Source organism: Herpailurus yagouaroundi, unplaced genomic scaffold (genome assembly GCF_014898765.1).
Source record: "Herpailurus yagouaroundi ecotype Mexico unplaced genomic scaffold, PumYag 77, whole genome shotgun sequence".
Classification (NCBI taxonomy): domain Eukaryota; kingdom Metazoa; phylum Chordata; class Mammalia; order Carnivora; family Felidae; genus Herpailurus; species Herpailurus yagouaroundi.
Window position 1 is genome coordinate 424687 of NW_024412388.1, and position 21484 is coordinate 446170.

Sequence of the window (21484 nt, forward strand, 5' to 3'; positions counted from 1 at the left end):
TGCGGAGGGCGGCGGGCTCGGGCCTGAGGCAGGGGAGCAGATACCAACCGAACTGGACAGGTGGGCCTGGGCATCGCCAAGGGGCTAGACGCGGGAGGGGGTGGCGGAACACTCGGCTTCCACGCCTCCCTGGACGCTGGGCTCTTGCTCGATCCTTGGGCCTCAGCTGGAGCTGGACCCGCCTAGGACTGGGGCCCCACTCTGCCCGAGCCCCGGGTCCGAGCCCGGCGCCACCTGGAGCTCCCGAGTCCCGGGTCCCAGCCCGGTGCCACCTGGAGCTCCCTTCCCGAACGAGACTTAGAAAGCTTCCTGAACAGGGCCTCGCTCCTGCCGGCTGGGCCTGGGGTGCCAGGGTGAGTGCCCCCTTCTCCTGTGGGGACCTTCAGCCTGCTTCAGCCATGGAGCTGGGGTGCTCAGGCAGCTCTCCTGCCGAGACTTGATCTTGGGGCAGTGAGCTGAACCTGGGGAAGCCTTGGCCGTGCCCTGCATCACCTCCTCAGAGCTGGCAGGCTGCCTGCCCCGGCTGCACAGCCAATGTCCTTCCTGTTTCCAAGCTCTGAAGGGTTGCCAGCAGATCCTCTTGGCTGCTGGCTCAGGTTCTGGACAGGAAGGCCAGGCCCACAGGATGTCTGGTGGCCAGGAACGTAGCCCTGAAGGCTTCACAGACCATCTGCTCAGTGGACAGAAGACAGGCCCTGAGAGAGGGGAGGGGCGTGCCGGAAGTCTCCAGAGCACCATTTTCCTGAGGCCAGGCACAGCTGTCCCCCACACCTGAAGACAGGGTGAGCTCATCTCTGGGGGCTCTGCCCAATGCCAAGCACATGGCCCAACCCATGGGGCCTCCAGGGCCTCAGCAGCCACGAGACCCCAACAGATGCTCTTGGCAGCCTGGGTGGCAGACAGGGCAGGGCGTGCTGGCCCATTTCCCCAGAAATGAAGGACCACGTCTTAAGACATTGAGTTACCTGCCCCCAGAGTGGAAGATAGAACCTGCAAGGGCACCCAGGGCACCTAGCCCTGGCTAGGGTTCTTGCCACAGCTTGGGCAGCCTCCCTCCCTCCCTCAAGGAGAAGCCCTGCAGAGCTTCCAGCACTAGGGACCGGGAACCCCCAGGCCCAGTGGGGTGAGGGCTCATCCTGGATGGTGAGGTGCAGCTGAGTCCCCAGGGACCATCAAAGCCCAACTGCAGTGCTGACCCTGGGTGCCCAGGACAGCAGAGGCTGGGTTGTCCAGTGGCACCCACTCAGTATGTGGGCACTTGAATGTTTATGGAGTGACTGCGTTAACGTGAGCAGAATCTAGGGCAGAACTCTGGCCTGGGGCACTTCCGGAAGGTTCCCTGTGGCTGTCTTCAGAGTGTAGAAGGACCTTTGACCCAGCTGCCTTTCCGTGTGGGACCTGTACAGTTCCAGTAGGAAAAGATTGGTGTCTGTCCGGCAGTGCTGACTCTGTAGCCTCTGCTCTGGCTTTCAGGACGCAGCAGTGAGCAAGGAAGGACTCAACCCACCTGGCCACCCTTCATGGCCCTCCTCCTCACTCTACTGTCTCTTTTTCCATAGTACTCATCTTTTTTTGCTCACCGTGTTGGAATTTTCTGGTTTTGTTTCTGTCTGACAACCTCCCCAAGAATGTTGCCCTGATAGGCAGGGCTATTTGTCTCATGGGGCGTCCAAGTGCCTGGGAGAGCAATTGGCTCTGGGCAGGGACTCAGCTGGTGTTTCTGCAACTGGCAAAAACAGGTGCTCTGGTGAGAGACAAGCAAGAAATGAGCAGGAACACAGGCTGCAGGTGAGATCGGCACAGCGATGGTGCGAGCCAAGTGACACGACAGGGCCACGCTGACATCTGTGGGCACGTGTTCCGGGCAAAGGGGCAGCTTCAGGTCACTGAGTTCAAGCTTGTGGCTCAAGCAGAGTGAAGCAGGCTCCAGGGGAGAAGGGGCCTGGCCGGGGGATGGATCCCACTCCGGGCCTTCTTGCGGGGGTGGGGGGGCAGGGGGATCCCAGCTGTTGCTTTCTGCCCCTCCCCCCACCCTGAAGTAATGACTCAGGGAGCAAGCTGACTCACAGGGACACAACCCCCACGCCAGCCTGGCTCCCTGTGTGTTTCAGTGTGTGTTGGAAAATGGGCGACCTGGAGTCGGACTTCAACCTGAAAGTTGTCTTAGTCAGTTTCAAGCAGTGTCTCAACGAGAAGGAGGAGGTGCTGCTGGATCACTACCTCGCTGGCTGGAGGGGGCTGGTCAGGTACATTCGGGGGCACTGCCCTGTGGGCCCCCACACAAAGGTGGGGCCTTTCTGGCCACACTTCCCGCATGCTATGCTATGTACTGTGCACACCAGGCTCCTGCCTGCCCGGAACTGGTCAGCCGTTCTCGTTCGCCACCTTGGCTGGCAGCACCGAACCTTACCACGCCTGCTGGCACGTGGACATGTACCCCAGGAGGTGGGGGGAAGTCTCCCCTGCACCCTGGGCTGAGCTCCTGCTTCCCCTCGAGCAGGTTCCTGAACAGCCTGGGTGCCATCTTCTCCTTCATCTCTAAGGATGTCACCACAAAGCTACAGATCATGGAGCGTCTGTGCAGTGGCCCACAGCAGGAGCACTACAGCAGCCTGCAGTCCATGATGGCCTACGAGGTGGGCAACCGGCTGGTGGACCTCGAGCGTCGTTCCCAGCACCCCGACTCAGGCTGCCGGACGGTGCTCCGGCTACACCGCGCCCTGCGCTGGCTACAGCTCTTCCTGGAAGGTCTGCGCACCAGCCCCGAGGATGCACGTACTGCCGTGCTCTGCACCGACTCCTACAACGCCTCTCTGGCTGCCTACCACCCCTGGATCATCCGCCGGGCCGTCACCGTGGCCTTCTGTACGTTGCCCACACGCAAGGTCTTCCTGGAGGCCATGAACGTGGGGTCCCCAGAGCAGGCCGTGGAAATGCTGGGCGAGGCCCTGCCCTTCATTGAGCGTGTCTACGATGTCTCCCAGAAACTCTACACTGAGCATTCCCTGCTGAACCTGCCCTGAGGGCCAGCGGGTGAGGTGGGGCATGCTTCTCCTTTCCAGAGCTGGGCTGGGGCAGCCAGAACCCATCGGGCCCCCCATGGAGATTTGTGGGTGCCCCAGGAATGGGAAATACGCTTTCCCCTGCCAGCTGAGCTACGGGCCCAGCATAGCCCACTCGGGCTGAGCTTCTGGGCTGCAGCATGGGGGCTGTGACAGAGAAGGCAAGCCCTGGCCATCGCTCCTCCTTGTTGTCTTGCTCTGCCCAAGGGCACCTTGGCTTCACCCTCAACCAGGTTATACGTGTGCAACCAGGCCTTGCCCGGATGGGTAAAGTGCCGAAGGCGGGGAGGGTAAGGGCAGTATCCGTGTTCATGCGAAACCCTGAAAAGCTGCCTCCTGCCTGTGAGCCAAGTGTGTGAAATGGGGCGAAGTCACAGGTCCCCACAGTGCAGAGACTTCATCCTGCTTGCCAGCAAACTCACCCAGCAGGTGCTTCTCTGTCCCTGGCCCATCTCGGTGTCAGGCCCTGGGTGCGGTGCCTAGGTCCAGGTGCCCGGGCCCCTCCACACGGGGTTGGCTGTCCCCAGGACAGGGACGGAACCCCTGGGCAGCAGTGGACAGGCTCTCTCCCTGTCCCTCACCTCCTTGTTAGCCAGGGTCCCACATGTCCTCAGCAGCAACATGCAGGAGCCAAAGCCCTGAGCGGAGGCCTGCCCTGCCTCTAGTTCTGCACACTTATCAGCTGCCCCCTGCAGCCACCCTGTCATTCAGGTGCTCCCCCAGGCAGCTGCCTGTGAGTCTGCACAGCACAACTCCAAAGCTCTAGAGAGCCCATGACTCTGCTGGTCCAGTTCTGGCCTCTCCCTCCCCATCATCCAACAAGATGCTGCATTCCATCCTCCCCGTCCCTACAGAGCTCAGGAGACCCGGGATGATATGGCACACGGAGAGAGCCTGGACCCTTTTGCCCAGCTGACAGGCCAGCCGTCACCAGACACTTGGGGACCTAGCGTCTCCTACTGGCTCTTCACTGTGAGCTCAGGGCCCTCAATGCCGAGGGGACCATATCCACCATACGGAGATGTGCGTAAGTGTGAACTTGCAGAGACCCTGGGAAAACGTAATACGGGTGATGGATTTTCAGACATCAATAAATTCCCCTTCTGGAGCAGGTGGTACGCTCCAGGATGGGGGCTATTTGCTGCGTCAAGCACTAGCTTACTGAAGGGGAGGCGTGACCCCGTGGGGGCTTAGGCCCCACTGCCAGGCTCACAGGGCAGCGGCAACCATGGGGACACGTGGCATGTCTCGGCCAGCAGGGGGCAGGGACATGCTGCCCGTCCATCCTTGCGCAGGCTTTAGCTTGCCCCCCACCCCGAGCCCCCGCTGAGGTCCACATTATCCCCATTTTGTAGTTGAGAAAACAATCACACAAGGGCATGGGTTGGAAGGGCAGGTCTGAGGCCAACTACACAGCTTGTAAGGAGAATGTGGAAGGGGAGCTGCCTTGTGCCACACGGTGGTTGGGACGGAAAGAGAACATGTATCAGACCCGAACAGCGGTGTCCCGTGCCACCTCCGCCACCTCCAGGTCTGCTGCTTCACCCTGTCCAGCGCTACCCTAGACCCAGTAGGGACCGCAGCACCGTGTGGTGCCAGAGCCTGCGAGGACAGCCTGGGGTCCACGAGGACCAGAGAGCCAGTGCTGCACGTATGTGCACACATGCGCATGAAAATGTTCAGGTGCCACGCACTGCATACGTGTCACGCGTTTGTGTGTGTGGTGTGTGCAGGTACAGTGCATCAAGTGTGTGTTCTGCACATGTGTGCACGTCCCGAGAGCACCATGCAGCGGGGGCCCTCCCCACAGGCAGCAAAGACCAGATCCCAGACCACCTCCTATAAACATCTGCCAGGCCCCAGCCAGGGCCGGGTCCACCTGGAGCTCTCCCACTCCACTCCAGGGGTGTCTGCAGCCTCCCCCAGTTCTTCTGGGTGCCTAATGGGCACATCCACCCCTGAGCCTGGTGTCAGGTCCCCAGGCGCCCAGAGGCTAAGTAGGAATGCTGGCAATCCACTGAGGCTCCCCTGCACACACCTGGTGCTGACCCAGCTTCAGAGGCCCATTTGGTTATGGCCTTTCCTCCCTCATTTGCATGCACTGTCCTGCAGGCCCAGCTGTGACCTTTGTCCCCAGAGGGAGGCACCTGCTGTGTCAGGAGCCTAGGCTCGGTGTGGGCACAGCCAGGCTCAGGGGCCCCAAAGTTTCCAGGCCTCAGACACTTAGCAGGGCAACAGCCCAGACCTTCCAGTTGCACTGCTCGCACCTTGGGGCCCTCCCCACCCCAGCCACAGGGTGGAGACCAAGCTGGCGGGCTGGTCTGTCCCCTGAGGCTGCAGATGGAGTTCCCCACCCCTGGCTGCTAACAGCCCTCTCCAGGGCTGGAGACCGGTGTTTCTGTACCTACTCCTCGGGGCACTGGCACCTCCTACAGGCAGCTGGAGACCCCAGGACCCTCTCCCAGAGACATCCTGAGTGTTCTCCCTCCCTTCCAGGAATGGGGTGGGTGCAGAGCAGTTTGGGCACAGGCAGGTAACAAGATCATGGTCCGTGGTTGGTCAGCCAGAGAGCCTGGTTGTGACATCAGGATCAAAGAGTCCAGAGAGTTGCAAACCTACTGGGCGGGGAATCAAGGGTGTCTCCAGGGGCCCCCCGGGCTCAGCAGGTGCAGACAGGCGAGGACTTTGCTAAGCAAATTCCCTGCACACACCCTACCCCACTTCATCATATCTGGGGCCCCCACCCTGTGCTCTCATTCGCCATCCCTGCCATGCTCGGCCTCGCTCTCCTGGGCCTCACGGCTCTCTTGGACCATGGGGAGGGCGCAATGTCGTGCTTGTCACAGCAGCTCAGGATGCAGGGGGACTATGTGCTGGGTGGGCTCTTCCCTCTGGGCTCTGCCGAGGGTACAGGTCTTGGCGACAGGCTGCAGCCCAATACTACCGTGTGCACCAGGTAGGAATGCAGGGGGTGGGGAGCGAGGCTGGGAGTGGCTCGGGTTGGGGGTGCGCCTGAGTGGGGATGAGGTGTCGGCCACCCGCAGCCCTGTGTGGCCCCAGGTTCTCGTCTCCGGGCCTGCTCTGGGCACTGGCCGTGAAGATGGCGGTGGAGGAGATCAACAACGGGTCTGCCCTGCTGCCCGGGCTGCACCTGGGCTATGACCTCTTTGACACGTGTTCAGAGCCCATGGTGGCCATGAAGCCCAGCCTCATGTTCATGGCCAAAGCAGGCAGCTGCAGCATTGCCGCCTACTGCAATTACACACAGTACCAGCCCCGCGTGCTGGCCGTCATCGGGCCCCACTCGTCCGAGCTCGCCCTTGTCACCGGCAAGTTCTTCAGCTTCTTCCTTGTGCCTCAGGTGCGCCCCCCCCACCTCTCCTGGTGCCACCCACCCCCACTGGCCCTGCCCACCGGGGCCCCCACATCAGGAGGTGCGTCCCGGCCACTGCAGGTCAGCTACGGCGCCAGCACCGACCGGCTGAGCAACCGGGAGATCTTCCCGTCCTTCTTCCGCACGGTGCCCAGCGACCGAGTGCAGGTGGCGGCCATGGTGGAGCTGCTGCAGGAGCTCGGCTGGAACTGGGTGGCGGCGGTGGGTAGTGACGACGAGTATGGCCGGCAGGGCCTGAGCCTCTTCTCCGGCCTGGCCAACGCCAGGGGCATCTGCATCGCGCATGAGGGCCTGGTGCCACTGCCGCCAGGCAGCCTGCGGCTGGGCGCCCTACAGGGCCTGCTGCGCCAGGTGAACCAGAGCAGCGTGCAGGTGGTGGTGCTGTTCTCCTCCGCCCACGGGGCCCGCGCCCTCTTCAGCTACAGCATCCGCTGCAAGCTCTCACCCAAGGTGTGGGTGGCCAGTGAGGCCTGGCTGACCTCAGACCTGGTCATGACGCTGCCCGGCATGCCTGGGGTGGGCACCGTGCTGGGCTTCCTGCAGCAGGGCGCCCCGATGCCGGAGTTCCCGTCCTACGTGCGGACCCGCCTGGCCCTGGCCGCTGACCCTGCCTTCTGCGCCTCGCTGGACGCTGAACAGCCAGGCCTGGAGGAGCACGTGGTGGGGCCACGCTGCCCCCAATGTGACCACGTCACGCTAGAGAACCTATCTGCGGGGCTGCTGCACCACCAGACCTTCGCTGCCTACGCGGCTGTGTATGGCGTGGCCCAGGCCCTTCACAACACACTGCGCTGCAATGCCTCGGGCTGCCCCAGGCGGGAGCCTGTGCGGCCCTGGCAGGTAAGGCCGAGGAGCCCCCACCCTCCCGAGAGCGGGGAATTTCAGTGGGGAATCTGGGCTGGCGGCAGCTCCGGCCGGCCTGGCCCGGCCCCACCCACCTGCTCCAACGCACCCGTCAGCTCCTAGAGAACATGTACAACGTGAGCTTCCGTGCTCGCGGCCTGGCACTGCAGTTCGACGCCAGCGGGAACGTGAATGTGGATTACGACCTGAAACTGTGGGTGTGGCAGGACCCGACGCCCGAGCTGCGCACCGTAGGCACCTTCAAGGGCCGCCTGGAGCTCTGGCGCTCTCAGATGTGCTGGCACACGCCGGGGAAGCAGGTGAGCACTGGGTGGCCGGTCCCCAGCTGCACAGCAGCTTTCCCCTCAGCCGGGAGAGAGCTCTGACCCCGCCTGGGGCGCAGTGGGGGACAGTCCACAGGTCCGGGCGGGTGCACCAAGCTTAGCACAGCCCGAGCCCCGAGGCCCTATGCCAGCAGCCCGTGTCCCAGTGCTCCCGGCAGTGCAAGGAGGGCCAGGTGCGCCGCGTGAAGGGCTTCCACTCTTGCTGTTATGACTGCGTGGACTGCAAGGCGGGCAGTTATCAGCGCAACCCAGGTGAGCACCTCCCTGAGGCTGAGCAGGGGTGGGGACCCACACGGTCTCACGTACTGGCTCCAAGTCCAACTCTGAGGCCACGGCAGGTGGGAGTGTGGTGGCAGAGCCCGTTCCCCCCCCCCAGTGCCCCCTCTCTCCTCCCACACCACAGATGACCTCCTCTGCACCCAGTGTGACCAGGACCAGTGGTCCCCAGACCGGAGCACACGCTGCTTCCCCCGCAAGCCCATGTTCCTGGCATGGGGGGAGCCAGCTGTGCTGCTACTGCTCGCGCTGCTGGCTCTGGCGCTGGGCCTGGCGCTGGCGGCCCTGGGGCTCTTCCTCTGGCACTCGGACAGCCCTCTGGTTCAGGCCTCAGGTGGGCCACGGGCCTGCTTTGGCCTGGCCTGCCTGGGCCTGGTCTGCCTCAGTGTCCTCCTGTTCCCTGGCCAGCCAGGCCCTGCCAGCTGCCTGGCCCAGCAGCCACTGTTCCACCTCCCACTCACTGGCTGCCTGAGCACGCTTTTCCTGCAAGCGGCCGAGATATTTGTGGGGTCGGAGCTGCCACCAAGCTGGGCTGAGAAGATGCGTGGCCGCCTGCGGGGGCCCTGGGCCTGGCTGGTGGTGCTGCTTGCTATGCTGGCAGAAGCCGCATGGTGTGCCTGGTACCTGGTAGCCTTCCCGCCAGAGGTGGTGACGGACTGGCAGGTACTGCCCACAGAGGCGCTGGTGCACTGCCACGTGCACTCGTGGATCAGCTTCGGCCTGGTGCATGCCACTAACGCCATGCTGGCCTTCCTCTGCTTCCTGGGCACTTTCCTGGTGCAGAGCCGGCCAGGCCGCTACAATGGTGCCCGCGGCCTCACCTTTGCCATGCTGGCCTACTTCATCACCTGGATCTCCTTTGTGCCCCTCTTTGCCAATGTGCACGTGGCCTACCAGCCTGCCGTGCAGATGGGCGCCATCCTCCTCTGTGCCCTGGGTATCCTAGCCACCTTCCACCTGCCCAAGTGCTACCTGCTGCTGCAGCGGCCGGAGCTCAACACCCCTGAGTTCTTCCTGGAAGACAATGCCAGGGCACAGGGCAGCAGTTGGGGGCAGGGGAGGGGAGAATCGGGGCAAAAACAAGTGACGCCTGATCCAGTGACCTCACCGCAGTGAGCCTACTAGACTTAGTTGAGATGCCCCCAAACTGAGTTCTTATGAAGCAACCCAGACAGTACCTCAACTGCTGAGACCACCCCCAGTTCTAGATCTTGACAGCAGGCTGACCGCTGACCTGGATGCCACAATGATCCTTGGGCCTGCAGCACTCAGGAAGGTCCTCAGCACCCACCTGGGGCCCCAGAGAGACTCTGCCCCTGTCCCAGCCAAGCCCTGGCCAGGGCCTACCCAGGTGATCCAGCCCTACTGTTCCAGAATAAAGCCAACAAAAGTTTCCTCGGGGCTCCTTAGCTCAGGCCAAGAGCTCAGGAAGGCCCCTAGCCAGACCACTTGAAGGCCAAGCTGGGCATCACTTGCCTGGCCAGGCCCAGCCTGGAGACCCCAGCCAGCACCCCCTCCAAGCATCACAGGGGTGGAAGGTTGGTGGGTGGTGGTCAGCTGTGCTGACTCCTCCGCAGAGGCACGTGACAGACCGTGGTTCCCAGAGTGGTGCAGGAATAGTGAGCAGGGCAGAAGCCCACTTAGTGGGGGAGGGAGACACCCAAACTCTTCCCCTCCCTGGCCCAACCCAAGCGGGTAAAATGGGGTCAGCCGCCACCAGCACCGTGGACAGAGCCCAGGCAGGGTGGTGGTGGGACTCAGCACCAAGGCCAGCACCCACGACGAAGACCCCTGGAGCCGGGAGGCAGCACCACGGACAGAAGACCAGCCACCGGGACGCTGCTGGCAGCCAGCACCGGGGACAGAGCCTTGTGGCTGACCGGGAACCCAGAGCGCAGCACCTGGCCAGTCCTGGGTCAGCTCTTAGCCAGGCCCTGATGAGGCTGGACAAGTCTCCTAAGGTACCCCGGCAGGAGAGAAGAGACAGTCCACACGTCAGTCCCATAAAATTAAATGCTTTTTAGTCTTTAAAATAGCATTTACACAGAAGCAGCTCTATTAACTATCTGGACGGACACTCTGACTTGATACAGTATCTACAGCGCAGATGCGTGCAGGCCAGAAACGCCAGGAAGGAAGCGGCGTGAGTGGGTGGGCAGTCACCTGAGGACAGCAAGGAAGGGTGGGCTGCCTACCCCCTCTCCCCCAGACCCTGCCCCTGCAGCAGCTGCGTGCATCTGTGCCCTCTGCCCCTCAGGGTCACATCCCCACCACTGCTAGCTCAAACACATGCCTCTCCTGTCTCTCCCTCACCAACCCTCCCACTTTCAGACACAACCTGTGTCCCTGCATTTAGTCTGAGTCCCGGGGGCAGGGGGGCAGCTGACCTGGCCACCACCTTCCCCAGGGCACACAGGCCAGACAATAAATAAATAAATTAGATCCCTATCCTGGGCATCCACAGAAGAGCCTGGGGGCTCTGATTCCACCTTTGAGGGGTCCGACCCAGCCCAGGAGAGAGTGGTGGGGCCTGTGTCCTGGGCAAACAGGGGGCCCAGGGCCAGCAGCTACTTCTCAGCTTAGTCTGAAGCCCTGTGCATGGCTCTGTGGGCAAGTGGGAGTCCCAGAGGCACTCCAAGGGCACCGGGAGGTGGAGGACCCTCACCAGGGTCTGCATGGACACAAGCCGCTCTGAACAGCAATGTGCAGGCCACCGAGTCCAGATCGTGGTGGTCTGGGCTGCCCTCCGCCCATCCCCCCAGCCTGCTCCCACTCTCTGTCCAGGCCTGGGCCCCAAGACATGGCCCCTTGTGTGCCCCAGAGCACAGGCTGGCTTGAGGCAGGACAGCCACCAATAAGGCAAGCCCACACAAGCTCCAGGGGGGCAGTGCCCGTGCAGGAACGGCCAGGACCACCAGCTCCCCCACCATGGGGCCCAGCTGAAGGCACTCTCTCCTCGGTCACATGATGTCAACAAAAAATTCACAGGGGTTTCCCATGGCCTTCTGGAAGGACTGGCGGCTGCCCGTCAGCTCTGGGGGAACAGCAGCCAGCTCCCGGACGGGCGGCCCCCCAGGCGGCCCCCCCACCGCCGAGTATGCCTTTGTCAGGGGGTACAGTGGGGGGAGGCCCGGGGCGGCAGCCGAGGCCTGACTGTGTGGGCTGCTGCCCCGGCTGAGCTGACTAGCCGGACGCTCCCTCCAGCCGCTGCCAGCGACCCCACTCGGTGCTGCATGGTCCGACTCGCTGCCACTGCCTCCGGCTCCAGCCGCCCGGCGCTCCTTCTCGCGGCCCAGTGCCCGCCGGCTGCTGCCGCCGGCGCTCCGGGTGGACCCACTGCTTTTGCTTCCTGGAGTCAAGGAGTGGAGGGAGGAACGAGATGGCGTGAGGCCGTGCCACTCCCAGGACAACCGGGCGTTGCCAGGGCAACCAGGGGCAGAGCCTGGTGGTCTCAAGCAGGGTGGGTGGGAGGGGGGCAGCCATGCAGACAGGAGGGCAGGGCTGACCCCACTCAGAGAAGCCAGAGCAGCTGCAGCAGCACGGGGCAGGGGGTGGGTGGGGGGCAGTGGGGGGGGGGGGGGGCGCAGGGCGAGCGGCGGCAGGCAGGGACACTCCGGGGCCAGCACAGTGCCTCCTCTCACCCCAATGCCTGACCTTGCAGCTGAGGACCTGAGGCACCAGTGAGGCCCTGTGTGCCTGGTGCTCCCATCGGCCATCCTGGGCCCCCCCCCCCCGACACACAAAGACCCGCCTTCCGTCCAGCCCCAAGGCCCTGGCCAGCTACTCAGCTCAGCCCCCGTCCTGGGCTCCCAGGAAGAGCGGGGAGCCTGAGAAGGCCAGCTGGCTGGGAACATGCCGAGAGGGACGCCGGGCAGGACCCTGGCTTACCGGCCCGGAGGGTCCACTCCGCTAGTCCTTCAGTCTAAGGCTTGCTCAGCACAAAGCAAGGGATAGCATGAGTCACACAGCAGGCCCAGCCCGGTCACCCTTCCCGCCCACAGGGGCATGCCGCCACCAGCTGGGCCTGTCCAGGGTCCACAGGCACCCAACCCAGCTTCCCCTCGGGCACCACTGCCCTCTGACTTGCTCTCCTCTCTCTCCCACCCCTTTCTGGGTCTACTGGGCTGGCTGCCTGACCTCTCTCTCCTGGTCTCAGCGACACAGACAGCCTCAGGCCACTCCTCCAACAAGCCCCTCCTCAGCTCTCCACACATCCCAGAGTGGATGCGCAGTTGTCTGTGAAAGTGTCCCCTCTGGCTCCCTGCTGGGCTGCAGGTGCCGCGGCGAGGGTGGGGGAGGTCTGTCGTCCACTGTGTCCCAGGGCCCCTCCACCGCCCTTTTCCGCGTCATCTCCCGGCCTTTTGCTTCTGCCACACCTGGACCACCAGCCCCTCCCGCACACACACAACCACCGAAGTCTGCAAGGTTCGCCCCGTCCCCCTCAGCCACTCACCCCTTCCAGAAGGAGCACGCCCAGGGCCTCAACACAGAGCAGGCAGGAGCACACAGGGCGGGGGGGGGGGGGGGGGGGGGTTGGGCACACAGGGCAGAGCCAGGCGGCGGGGACAGCAGGGAGCCAGGCGCCAGGCAGGCTCTCACCTTCACTCTGCTGACTCCCAGCACTGCCGCTGCCGTAGCTGAAGCCAGGGTCCTGGTATGCAGGTGGGAAGCAGGGCGGGGGGCCCGGGTACTGGTAGGGGTAGCCCTGACCCAGGGGCCAGGGGGCGGCCGGATGGGGCAGCGGGGCCAGCGTGTCCTGATCCGAGGCCCCACTGGAACCACTGTTGAGGTTCAGGGCTGCGAGATCTGGCAGGAAGGGAGGATGGCTGAGGGCGGGGTGGGCAGGCCCTCTGGGGACCCCCTGCCCCGCAGCCCCTCACTCACTGCTGCACAGGTCCCCGAAGACGTAGTAGCACTGCTCCGAGAAGGTGATCTTGTTCACCGTGTGCCGCAGGAAGCCACGCTTCAGCATGCTGCTGGCGTACTTGCGGGCCTCGCGCCGTTCCTTGAAGCCCTCCACGTGCGTGTACAGCCAGTCCACCACGTCCGCCCCTGGCCCGCGGCACGTGTCAGGGCACGGAGCCTGGGGGCGCTGACCCCGCCCACCCGGAGCCAGCCCAGCGGGGACCCCTCACCGATGACGGCATTGGCGATGGTGATCTTGAGCCACATGCGGTCTCGGATCTCCAGGCCCGAGTCCGGCAGCTTCATGACACGCACCACGGCACCCATGTCACTCTTCACCGTCAGCGGCGCCTCCTCCAGCTCTGCAAGGCAGAGCCCCCCCTTCAGCCCCGAGCAGCTGAGGGCAGGGGGGAGGGCTTGGGGTGGACCCCGGGCCCTGCTGCTGCACCCGTCTCAGAGACCGGGCCCCGCGTAGGGTCTCTGGTCCCAGAGCCCAGATGGCAAGGCTGTCTCGTGACTGTGGGGCCCACGCCCACCACAGGATGGGCCCTCCCAGGGGCGGGGAGCAGGCGTGGGCTGGGGAGATTGAATCTCTTGTCTCCTGCCCCTGCAGATGCTTCATCGGGATCTTGGGCCCAAACCAAGGTGGAGCCACCCCCGCCCTGCAGGTCAGATCCCCAAGAAGAGAGATCAGGCCTTTCCCCACCTCCACCCCCCTCCCGCCACTCCTCCGCTAGCTCAGGGCTGTTAGTCGTGTTAGCTGCAAGAAAGCAGGCAGGGGTCACACACGTGGGGGACAGGCCACTCCCCCGGTCCCCGCCGAGGCAGAGCCCTGGGCAGGGACCACAGGGCTGTCCTGGTCCTCTGGGCACCTTTCCACCCACCACACAGGCAGCAAACCGGAAGGAGGGTGCGCACGAGGGCACACACGGGTCAGACACACGTGTCGGCAGTGTCCATCCGTACGTGTGCCCTGCGCCTGACTGTGCTGGGTGGGCACTTAGGACAGGTCCCCCACCCGGGTGCCTCAGGTCCCTGCTCTCCTGAGCTGCCACTTACGCGGAGCGCCAGGCACAGAGCTGGTTAGTGAGGAGGAGCTGGTGCGCGTGACGGCGCTGGAGCAGGGGCTCGTACCGTAGCGGGGCAGGGCTCCGGTCAGCGCCGCCGTGTGGGACAGCCAGGCGGCAGGGTCGATGGGCCGAACCGGGTCAGCTGGGTGGCCACCGTGTGGTAACGCGTGTGGTAACGGACAGATGGACAAAAGGACGGGCGGATGGTAGGACACACAATGGAGCACGGGGGCACAGAGGAAAGGACCTTCAGGCTGGGCGAGCGCCCTCATCCCCCTCCCCTGTCAGCCCTGAGGGGTCACTTACCCCTCGGGATGGTGAAGTAGCTCCGGGGGGTTGGGTCCCAGCACTTGGCCACCGTGAGGCTGATGGGCCTGTGGGGTGGGGCAGGTCACACGGGGAACGCCCCGTGCGGGACCCCCAGCACGCCACCTGCCCACCCCGCGCCTCACCCCGTCTGGGACACGATCTCCCGCAGCACCCGCACAGCGTCATCGTTGCTCATGCTCTCGAAATTGATGTCATTCACCTGGGGGGCAGCGAGGGGTTCAGCGCGGTGGGCTGGGGGTGCCAGCCTCTCGGCCCCCCAGCAGCTCCCGCAGCCCCGCACCTGCAACAGCATGTCCCCGGGCTCAATGCGGCCGTCGGCAGCCACGGCCCCGCCCTTCATGATGGAGCCGATATAGATGCCGCCGTCTCCCCGGTCGTTGCTCTGCCCCACGATACTGATGCCCAGGAAGTGGTGCCTCTCTGCAGGGGCGAGGGGTGAGCAAGTGTCTGCTGAGGGGGCCCGGCCCAGCCAGGCGCCCCGCACCCCACTGGGGAGGCCCCACGGAGCCCTCACCCATGTTGAGCGTGACGGTGATGATGTTCAGGGACATAGTAGAGTCCGTGATGCTGCTAAAGGAAGAGGCCTGTGGAGGGGCACGAGTGAGGGGGTGCAGGTGGGGGCTTCCGAAGGGCAGACCCCACCCAGCGCCTGGCTGCCACCTACACGGTCCGTCTGCCGCAGGCGCTGCTTCCGCCGCCGGCGCTTGTGCTTCCGGATGAGCCGGGAGGAGGTGCTCTGCTCCGTGGAGCTGCTCAGTCTGGGGGGGGCATGAAGGTCAGGGGCCAGGCCACAGGCTGCAGGCCTGAGGCAGGTGGGGAGAACAGGGCGCCCCCCCAACACACACACACGCAGGGAGTGGAGGTGATGGGCGTTGTCCCCCCCGCCCCCCGGCCCCGACCAGGCCGACTGTGGGAGACACGGGGCTGAGGTACAGTTTGCTCAGGAGAAGGCTCAGCTTCTGGTTGTGCACACATGACATGTACACACCCCACACCTGCACGGAGTACTTCTCTCAGGACAGACGGAGACACAGACACTGAGTCAGCACATTCGTGCATGTACACCTGTAACACACCCACTCGACACACACACCCATTCACGTACACATGCCCGTGCAATCAAGCACACGTCCAGGGTCACACACACCCATGCACACGAGCGCGCGCACACACACACACACACACACACACACCTGTATACACCTGCACACCCATGTAGAATGTGGCCATGCACACACACACCCGTTCACACACATAGGCCCATGCCCATACGTGCGCACCCATTACACACCTACGCACACATGCCCCCCCACACCACGCCCACGTGTGCGTACACCTATAGCACACCCGTGCACACCTGCATGCACACCCACGCACCGGCTTGTGTTGTCATCCTCGTCTGAGTCGATGAAACTACTGGACTCAAGCTCACTGCTCAGCATGGTGGACGCGCTGTCGGCGGGCAGCCCCAGCTCTCGCCGCCGGTCCCCCCTCGGGTGCCCATTGGTCCGGGCAGCTGCGGGGAAAGCCAGTAGGGGAGCTGGCCGTGGGGTCCCGTGTTGCCTCGAGCACCAGCTGAACTAGGAGCTGGCCAGGTGGCTGTGGGACTGCTGGGGGGCGGGATCACCGGGGTCCTGTTCAGACGGGCCTAGGACCTCCACCCGGGGTCCCCTACTGGTTGGGGGCAGTAACTGGGAGCAGGCAGGGACATGGGGTGCACCATAGGGGCCCAGGGGTGTCCGCCATGTGGCCCTGTTACCCTCTTCACGGTTCCGGCGTCGGGCTCTCTCCCGCCGGTGGCTGACCATGGACTCCGTGCCAGTGTCGTTGTCCATGCAATCACGGCTGCTCGCTACATTGGGGCTGTGCCCACAAGAGGGGGTGGGCCAGGGCAGGCTGTACCTTGGACGCCCTCCCAGCTCCTTGCCCCTTCTCCCACCCGCCCACCTACCTAGATCGGGCCTCTCTGCCCGCCCCGCATCCGCTGACCAGTTTCTACTGCCCGTGGGTCCCTGGTCAGCTGCCCCTCCTCCCGAAAGGCCTGGCCGGCAGCAGGCCCCTCAGCACCACCAGCCTCAGCCCCCCGTCCACAGTCCTTACTGGAAAGAAGGGGGCCGGGAATCCCCAATGCCGCCCGTCCTCTCAAGAGGCGGGGGCAGGTCTGTATGGCCATCAGTGCTCTGAGACCCTGCGTCCGAGTGCGCGCCCTCAGCCAGGACCAGCTGTGGAGGAGAGCGATGGCTCAGGGACGCCCCCCCCCCCCCCCGGGGGGCCCCCCCCCACCCCGCCCCCCACCCCCGCCACGGGCTCACCCAAGCCCAGCCCCCACCGTAGCCTAGCAGCCTCTGCCAACATCCCACGGACTCACCCAGGAGACCACGCGGCCGTTGAAGCAGGGCAGCTTGGCGTTATCATCAGAGATCTCCTCCTTTACCACCCTGTGGGCAGACACGGCCGTGAGGCCACCTGCACCAGGGCCTGCTCACACCAGCGGACTCCGGAGGTAAGACCTCCCCACACTCTTGTCCAGGGTGCGTGCCGGCCCAGGGCGCACAGCCCCACGCCCAGATGTCAGTCTGTGGATGCTGCTGCCCAACATGTTCCCTTCCTGGGGACCCCTCCCAGGGCCCGGGTCAGAGAGAGGTCCAAACTCCCGACCCTCTACCAGCAGGGGGTCATCTCCTACAGCCCCCTATAATGCGAGCATTAATCTTGCTTTGTGTTGTGTGCCCCACGCAGTGTGGATCCGTGAGGGTGGGGCTCTGTCTGGCTTTTCCCCTCCACCTCCCCTCCCCCAACCCCAGCCCCAACCCAGAACGGAGCCTGTTCACAGCAGGCCTCCATACAGATGTGAGGACAGTCAGTCAGACCACACGGACACAGGCAGGTAGAGATGGGTGGCAGACAGGCCTGTACACGCACACGGAGGGCAGGCCACAGCCCTCCTGACCCATCTAACTGGCCAAGGAGACAGAAGCAGACCCCCCGACTCACTGCAACAGCCCAACCCAAGGACTGAAACACAGCCAGGCACAAGGCTTTGGGGCCCACTGTGGAGTCTCAGCCCCAGAGGCCAGCAAGCCCCAGCAGCCACGATGCCCCGCAATCAGCCCCCGGCCTACGTTTCAATGCCACACTTGCTCAGGGGGGTTTAGGGGTGGGGAAGGTACCCAGGCAGGACACAGAGGACACTGGGAGGGAAGCGTACCATGCTGTGGTCAGACACAGGTTTGTGAGGGGGGCGGGGTGCCAGGTCTCAGATTCAGAGGGCCGAGGAGAACAGCAGCCCACACAGATCGCAGGGGCAGCTGGGGAGGGGCGGTGGGGCAGAGCAGGCAGTGGCTACGGCCCAGACGCACCCCCAGGGATGAGGGCAGGCAGGGTCAGGCCTACAGCAGGAGGCACCCCTCCGCCCTAACCCCCTGGAGCCCAACCCTGCCCAACACGGAGAGATTTCCACACCCAGGACTCGGGCCCAGTGGAGAAACAGGAGACAGAACAGGCAGGAAGCAGCCTTGTGACCTGCTGAGCCCGGACACCTGGTCTCTACTAGTCCTGGGCAGCAACAGGTGGCAGGAGGTCCCCACAGAGCTGGCACCGCACACTCCCCTCAGGGAGCAAGGCCCAAGTCCACCACCCACCACCCAGGCCTCAGAAGACAAAAGACACAAGGCCAGCCTGGGCGGGATGGGGCACCCTGCCAGGGTCAGCCACACACGCAACGATTAGGTGGACACCCCAATGGGAGAAGGCCCCACGTCTGCCGCCCCAACCTACGATTGCACCACAGCCCTACGGAGTTGGGCTTCCAGGGGAGGCCGTGACCCAGCCCGGGACTCAGCAGAGGCCACGTAAGAGGGTGTCACCACAGCAAGACCTGAGGTGGCCTAGGGACACCTGGGGCTCTGCCAGCCGCAGCCAGCAGACAAAGCCCTGGAGCAAGCCCTCCTGGGAGCCCAGCAGGCGGAGAGCACAGTCTCTGAGTGAGGGCAGCGACAGAGACTTGGGAGGGACCTGATTCCTGTCTCACAGCCCAGGTGGCCCAGCCTTTCCTGCCATTCCCAAGCCCCCGCCCTTTCTGACTCACCCCCCCCCCGCCCCAGCAGGCAGATGGGTGCCCCAGCCCCCACACCACAGGGCCTGCCTGGCTCCCCCAGGGGCAGACGCGCCAGAAGCACCCTAGGTCTCTACTGCTCACCTGGCCAGGGCCTAGAGATGACCAATCAGCCAGGGTTGTCCCTGACCCCTGTACAGACGCCCCACCCCCAGGGCCCAGAGTCCCTGCTTCCCTGCCCCCCCCCCCCCAGCCTGTCTTCCAACCAGCACGACAGAGCATCCTGCCTTCCACCTGAGGCCTGGGGCACTGGGGGATACCACAGTCCCCCACCCAGCTAGGCCAAGACAGCCAGGCTGGGGGAAGGGGCACCAGAGCCCCCAGGACAAGGGCGCGAGTGCTTTCCCCAGGATACACGATGCTGCCCACCACTGGCCAGCACGATCTCTGGGTGCTCCAGGGCAGAGACAAGGGTAGGAGAGGCCTCAGTGGAGCTGGGGGAAATGCCTCCAAGCAATTCTGGGGCTCCCTCCTGGGCCGGGCCTCACCAGGTGGAAGAGCAGGCCTCAGGAGGAGTCTCCACCGACCCTCAGGGGTGGCCATCCAGGGGCACCCCCATTGGCATCACGCCCCCAACCTCAGAATTCCTGGCGAGATCCCGGTTAACCTCAAACTTGTGGCTGTCCGGCCCCGCCTGCCGCCCCCGCAGACTCGCCCTGGCAAGGAATCTTTGCAGAGAAGGCCCTTGGAACCGGGCACAGACACAGGCCCAAGGGGACCCCTGGGGCCCTTGGAACCGGGCACAGACACAGGCCCAGGGGAACCCCCAGGGCTCCCAGAGGCCACAGCATGCCACAGGCCAGCCCTTCCCAGTGGGCTAGCCACAAATGTGCCCCCAGAGGCGCAGGGTCCCCTCAACCAGACCTCCCCACCATGGAGCGGGAGGCTGCAGAGCAAACTAGACACAACCGGGGAGACCTCCAAGAGTCCCCCTCCTGCACCCACGAGTCAGGGATCCTCAGCTCCCACCTTGCTTTCACCTGCCCCCCCCCCCCCCCCACCTCTTGATCCTAGAGCTCCCCCAAGCTCAGCTCTGCAGACTCCAGGGCCAGGGGGCCCCGGTCCTCTACACCCTGGACTCTCCCGACACCACTAAGGCACTGACCCCAGATGGACCAGCTGTGGAGGGCAGAGTGGGCATTCACCCAGGCAATCTGGGTCAGGCCCAGCCCCCATCCCCTGCCCCACAGCCCTCACACGGCCCACAGGCAGGTGGCTCCGGCGACCGGAGCTCCTGGCCCAGAGATGGAGAGGCCAGGGCCACCGCCAGGCAGACGAACTAAGCGCCAAGCCCAGCCAGGCCTGGAATCAGCAAGGCAGCCCTGGTGGCAAGGGCACTTCAACGTGTGCCTCACCATCTAACAGCTAGGCCCAGACCCCTCCCTGAACCATGGCTCACCAAAGCCAAAGCTTGGCACCTCTGGGCCAGCCCACCATAGGCCCAGAGACCTTCCCCAGCTCTGCTGGGTCAGAATGGCTGTGACCTGCATGGGAAAAGTGGGACGTGGGCGCAGGACTCCCCACCCACCTGGCCAAAAATGGGAGTGGGACCCGGCCCAGAGCAGGTGGACATGGCCACAGCTCAGACTCCCCTTTCCCTTACTGGGTGTCCAGCTGTGGCCAGGAACATGAGGCTCTGGGAACTCAGGCCCTGGCCCACAGTGGGAAGGAAGCTTGGGGCAGGAGGCTCACCAGGGTGTTCCTCACAGCCCCTGATTCCAGGCTACCCCTCGCATGGTAGGGCCGCTGCCCCAGCCCAGCCAGGACTGCTAAGAACACGCCCTCACTCTCTGCCTCTAGCCAGTGGCGGTGGTGCCCAAGAGAGTCTAGTTGTCCAAATGTACCTCAGGCCCCCTGAGAACTGCAGAATGGCCCCAGCGTGACCTGCCCTGGGGCTATCCAGTATCCATGCAAACCAGAGAATCCAGGAAATGGCCTCAATGTCAAAGTCCCGAGACACAGTCGCACACAAGGACACAGGCTGCCTGAGGGCGGCCAGGCCCACCTGCTTAGCCCATGAGGCCTCTGAGTACCCCACCCCCCAGCACTGCTGAGCTGGGGACTCAGGTTACCCATGGCTGTGCTAGGTCAGGCCTCGGATAGAGCTTCAAGTGGACAGCCAGCCTCCTGCTCACAGTTCCAGAAGCCCAGCCCAGTGCAAGCAGGAAGTCCCCTCAGCCAAGACAACCACCACTAAGGCTGGACATGGGGACACTGACCCAGAGGCTGCCTGGAGTCAGCAGATGGCCTAGGCTGCTCCCAGGAACCCAAGTACTATGTGGCTCAACAGGGATAGAGACCCAACAAACGGCAACACTCAGGCAGGGGCAGGTGGAGTGACAATCCAGGGTGCCCAGTGACCCTTGATCTCTGCTCTATCCTCAGGACCCTGGAGAAGGGGTCCAGAGAGAGGCTGCCTTGAGCCTCTGGAAACCTCTGCAGACCCCAACAGACATATCTGTGTCTGTCCCAGAGTACCTCATTTCCCCCATGCTAACTACAGAGGACCTACTGGGCAGCTGGGATACTGCCCCTCTCCTTCTCCCCCCACCCCTCCACTCCTGTGACCCCGGGGCCCCATGAATCACAAGCCCTCCAGGCCAGCTCTAAGCACCTGCCTTCCACGGAAGGGGGGCAGTGGGATCCTGAGTCTGACAAGTGCCAAGGTAGGACGTCAGCTCACTCTGGGCCACGGACCTTGACCACCTGAAAGTCAAACACACTCAGGCACACAGGCCCAGGTCCAGAGTGGGGACAGAAACGAGGACCCTCTCCCGCACACTGGCCAGCACTCTCAGGCTCCTGGACAGGCAGTCAGGGACAATCATTCGTTCCCAGCTCAGGCCACAGACAGATGGGGCTCACGGCAACCCCAGGGAGCGGAGGCACTGCCCCAGTCACAGCCCCAAGATTCCCCAAGGCCCTGCCCCGGTGCGGACAGGTGCGGACACCCGTCCTGGCGCACAGGCCCCACGGCCCACTGACCCGAAGTCCTGGTCCATGGACTTGAAGAAGAATTTGTAAGCATGCACGGGCCGGTTGCTGAGCACATTCTTGAAGTCGGCCAGAGTGACGCGCTCGGGCGCCACGGGCAGCTTGACCAGGTACGGCGTCTCCTCCTCATCCATGTGATAGATGATCTTGGT

At 64.2% G+C, this 21484-nt stretch overlaps 3 protein-coding genes across 12 annotated transcripts; 2 read left to right on the top strand and 1 right to left on the bottom strand.

The window, feature by feature from the left end:
* The first annotated feature begins 6 nt into the window (after positions 1 to 6).
* Positions 7 to 4208, top strand: CPTP (ceramide-1-phosphate transfer protein). 7 transcript variants are annotated; one of them, XM_040458270.1, is made up of 3 exons: positions 7 to 60; positions 2090 to 2246; positions 2501 to 4208. In XM_040458270.1, the coding sequence occupies exons 2-3, from the start codon at positions 2125 to 2127 to the stop codon at positions 3021 to 3023; spliced, it is 645 nt and encodes a 214-aa protein (XP_040314204.1). In that variant the 5' UTR covers positions 7 to 60; positions 2090 to 2124; the 3' UTR covers positions 3024 to 4208. The 7 variants fall into 7 exon arrangements, with proteins under 7 accessions (XP_040314204.1, XP_040314213.1, XP_040314196.1 ...); XM_040458279.1 differs by having other exon boundaries at positions 2112 to 2246; XM_040458262.1 differs by having other exon boundaries at positions 43 to 60; positions 1740 to 2246.
* Positions 4209 to 5645: 1437 nt separating this feature from the next.
* On the top strand, positions 5646 to 10367 carry TAS1R3 (taste 1 receptor member 3). Of its 2 annotated transcripts, XM_040458208.1 has the most exons (6): positions 5646 to 6018; positions 6123 to 6423; positions 6517 to 7296; positions 7416 to 7619; positions 7775 to 7895; positions 8047 to 10367. In XM_040458208.1, exons 1-6 carry the CDS (start codon positions 5834 to 5836, stop codon positions 9033 to 9035), a joined length of 2580 nt encoding a protein of 859 aa, XP_040314142.1. In that variant the 5' UTR covers positions 5646 to 5833; the 3' UTR covers positions 9036 to 10367. The 2 variants fall into 2 exon arrangements, with proteins under 2 accessions (XP_040314142.1, XP_040314141.1); XM_040458207.1 differs by lacking the exon at positions 5646 to 6018 and having other exon boundaries at positions 6061 to 6423; positions 7778 to 7895.
* On the bottom strand, positions 9919 to 21478 carry DVL1 (dishevelled segment polarity protein 1). 3 transcript variants are annotated; one of them, XM_040458225.1, is made up of 16 exons: positions 21324 to 21478; positions 16593 to 16662; positions 16325 to 16446; positions 15984 to 16087; positions 15602 to 15740; positions 14889 to 14982; positions 14739 to 14808; positions 14505 to 14644; positions 14347 to 14423; positions 14201 to 14268; positions 13884 to 14036; positions 13055 to 13186; positions 12804 to 12971; positions 12519 to 12725; positions 11808 to 11847; positions 11156 to 11268 (listed from the first exon to the last, which is right to left on the bottom strand). In XM_040458225.1, the coding sequence occupies exons 1-15, from the start codon at positions 21464 to 21466 to the stop codon at positions 11837 to 11839; spliced, it is 1698 nt and encodes a 565-aa protein (XP_040314159.1). In that variant the 5' UTR covers positions 21467 to 21478; the 3' UTR covers positions 11156 to 11268; positions 11808 to 11836. The 3 variants fall into 3 exon arrangements, with proteins under 3 accessions (XP_040314155.1, XP_040314148.1, XP_040314159.1); XM_040458221.1 differs by lacking the exon at positions 11808 to 11847 and having other exon boundaries at positions 9919 to 11268; positions 13959 to 14036; XM_040458214.1 differs by lacking the exon at positions 11808 to 11847 and having other exon boundaries at positions 9919 to 11268.
* Between the last annotated feature and the right edge of the window lie 6 nt (positions 21479 to 21484).

Bases quoted from the DNA above. Each gene is read 5' to 3' on its own strand.
- DVL1 (XM_040458214.1), bottom strand. From the start codon at position 21,466: ATGGATGAGGAGGAGACGCCGTACCTGGTCAAGCTGCCCGTGGCGCCC. The intron at 14,983-15,601 runs GTGCGTGGGTGT...TGCCCCCCCCAG, and splicing joins GAGGATGACAACACAAGCCG to ACTGAGCAGCTCCACGGAGC. The intron at 14,645-14,738 runs GTGAGGGCTCCG...TCGCCCCTGCAG, and splicing joins CACCGTCACGCTCAACATGG to AGAGGCACCACTTCCTGGGC.
- CPTP (XM_040458270.1), top strand. From the start codon at position 2,125: ATGGGCGACCTGGAGTCGGACTTCAACCTGAAAGTTGTCTTAGTCAGT. The intron at 2,247-2,500 runs GTACATTCGGGG...CCCCTCGAGCAG, and splicing joins GGCTGGAGGGGGCTGGTCAG to GTTCCTGAACAGCCTGGGTG.
- TAS1R3 (XM_040458208.1), top strand. From the start codon at position 5,834: ATGCTCGGCCTCGCTCTCCTGGGCCTCACGGCTCTCTTGGACCATGGG. The intron at 7,297-7,415 runs GTAAGGCCGAGG...CGCACCCGTCAG, and splicing joins AGCCTGTGCGGCCCTGGCAG to CTCCTAGAGAACATGTACAA. The intron at 7,896-8,046 runs GTGAGCACCTCC...CCCACACCACAG, and splicing joins CAGTTATCAGCGCAACCCAG to ATGACCTCCTCTGCACCCAG.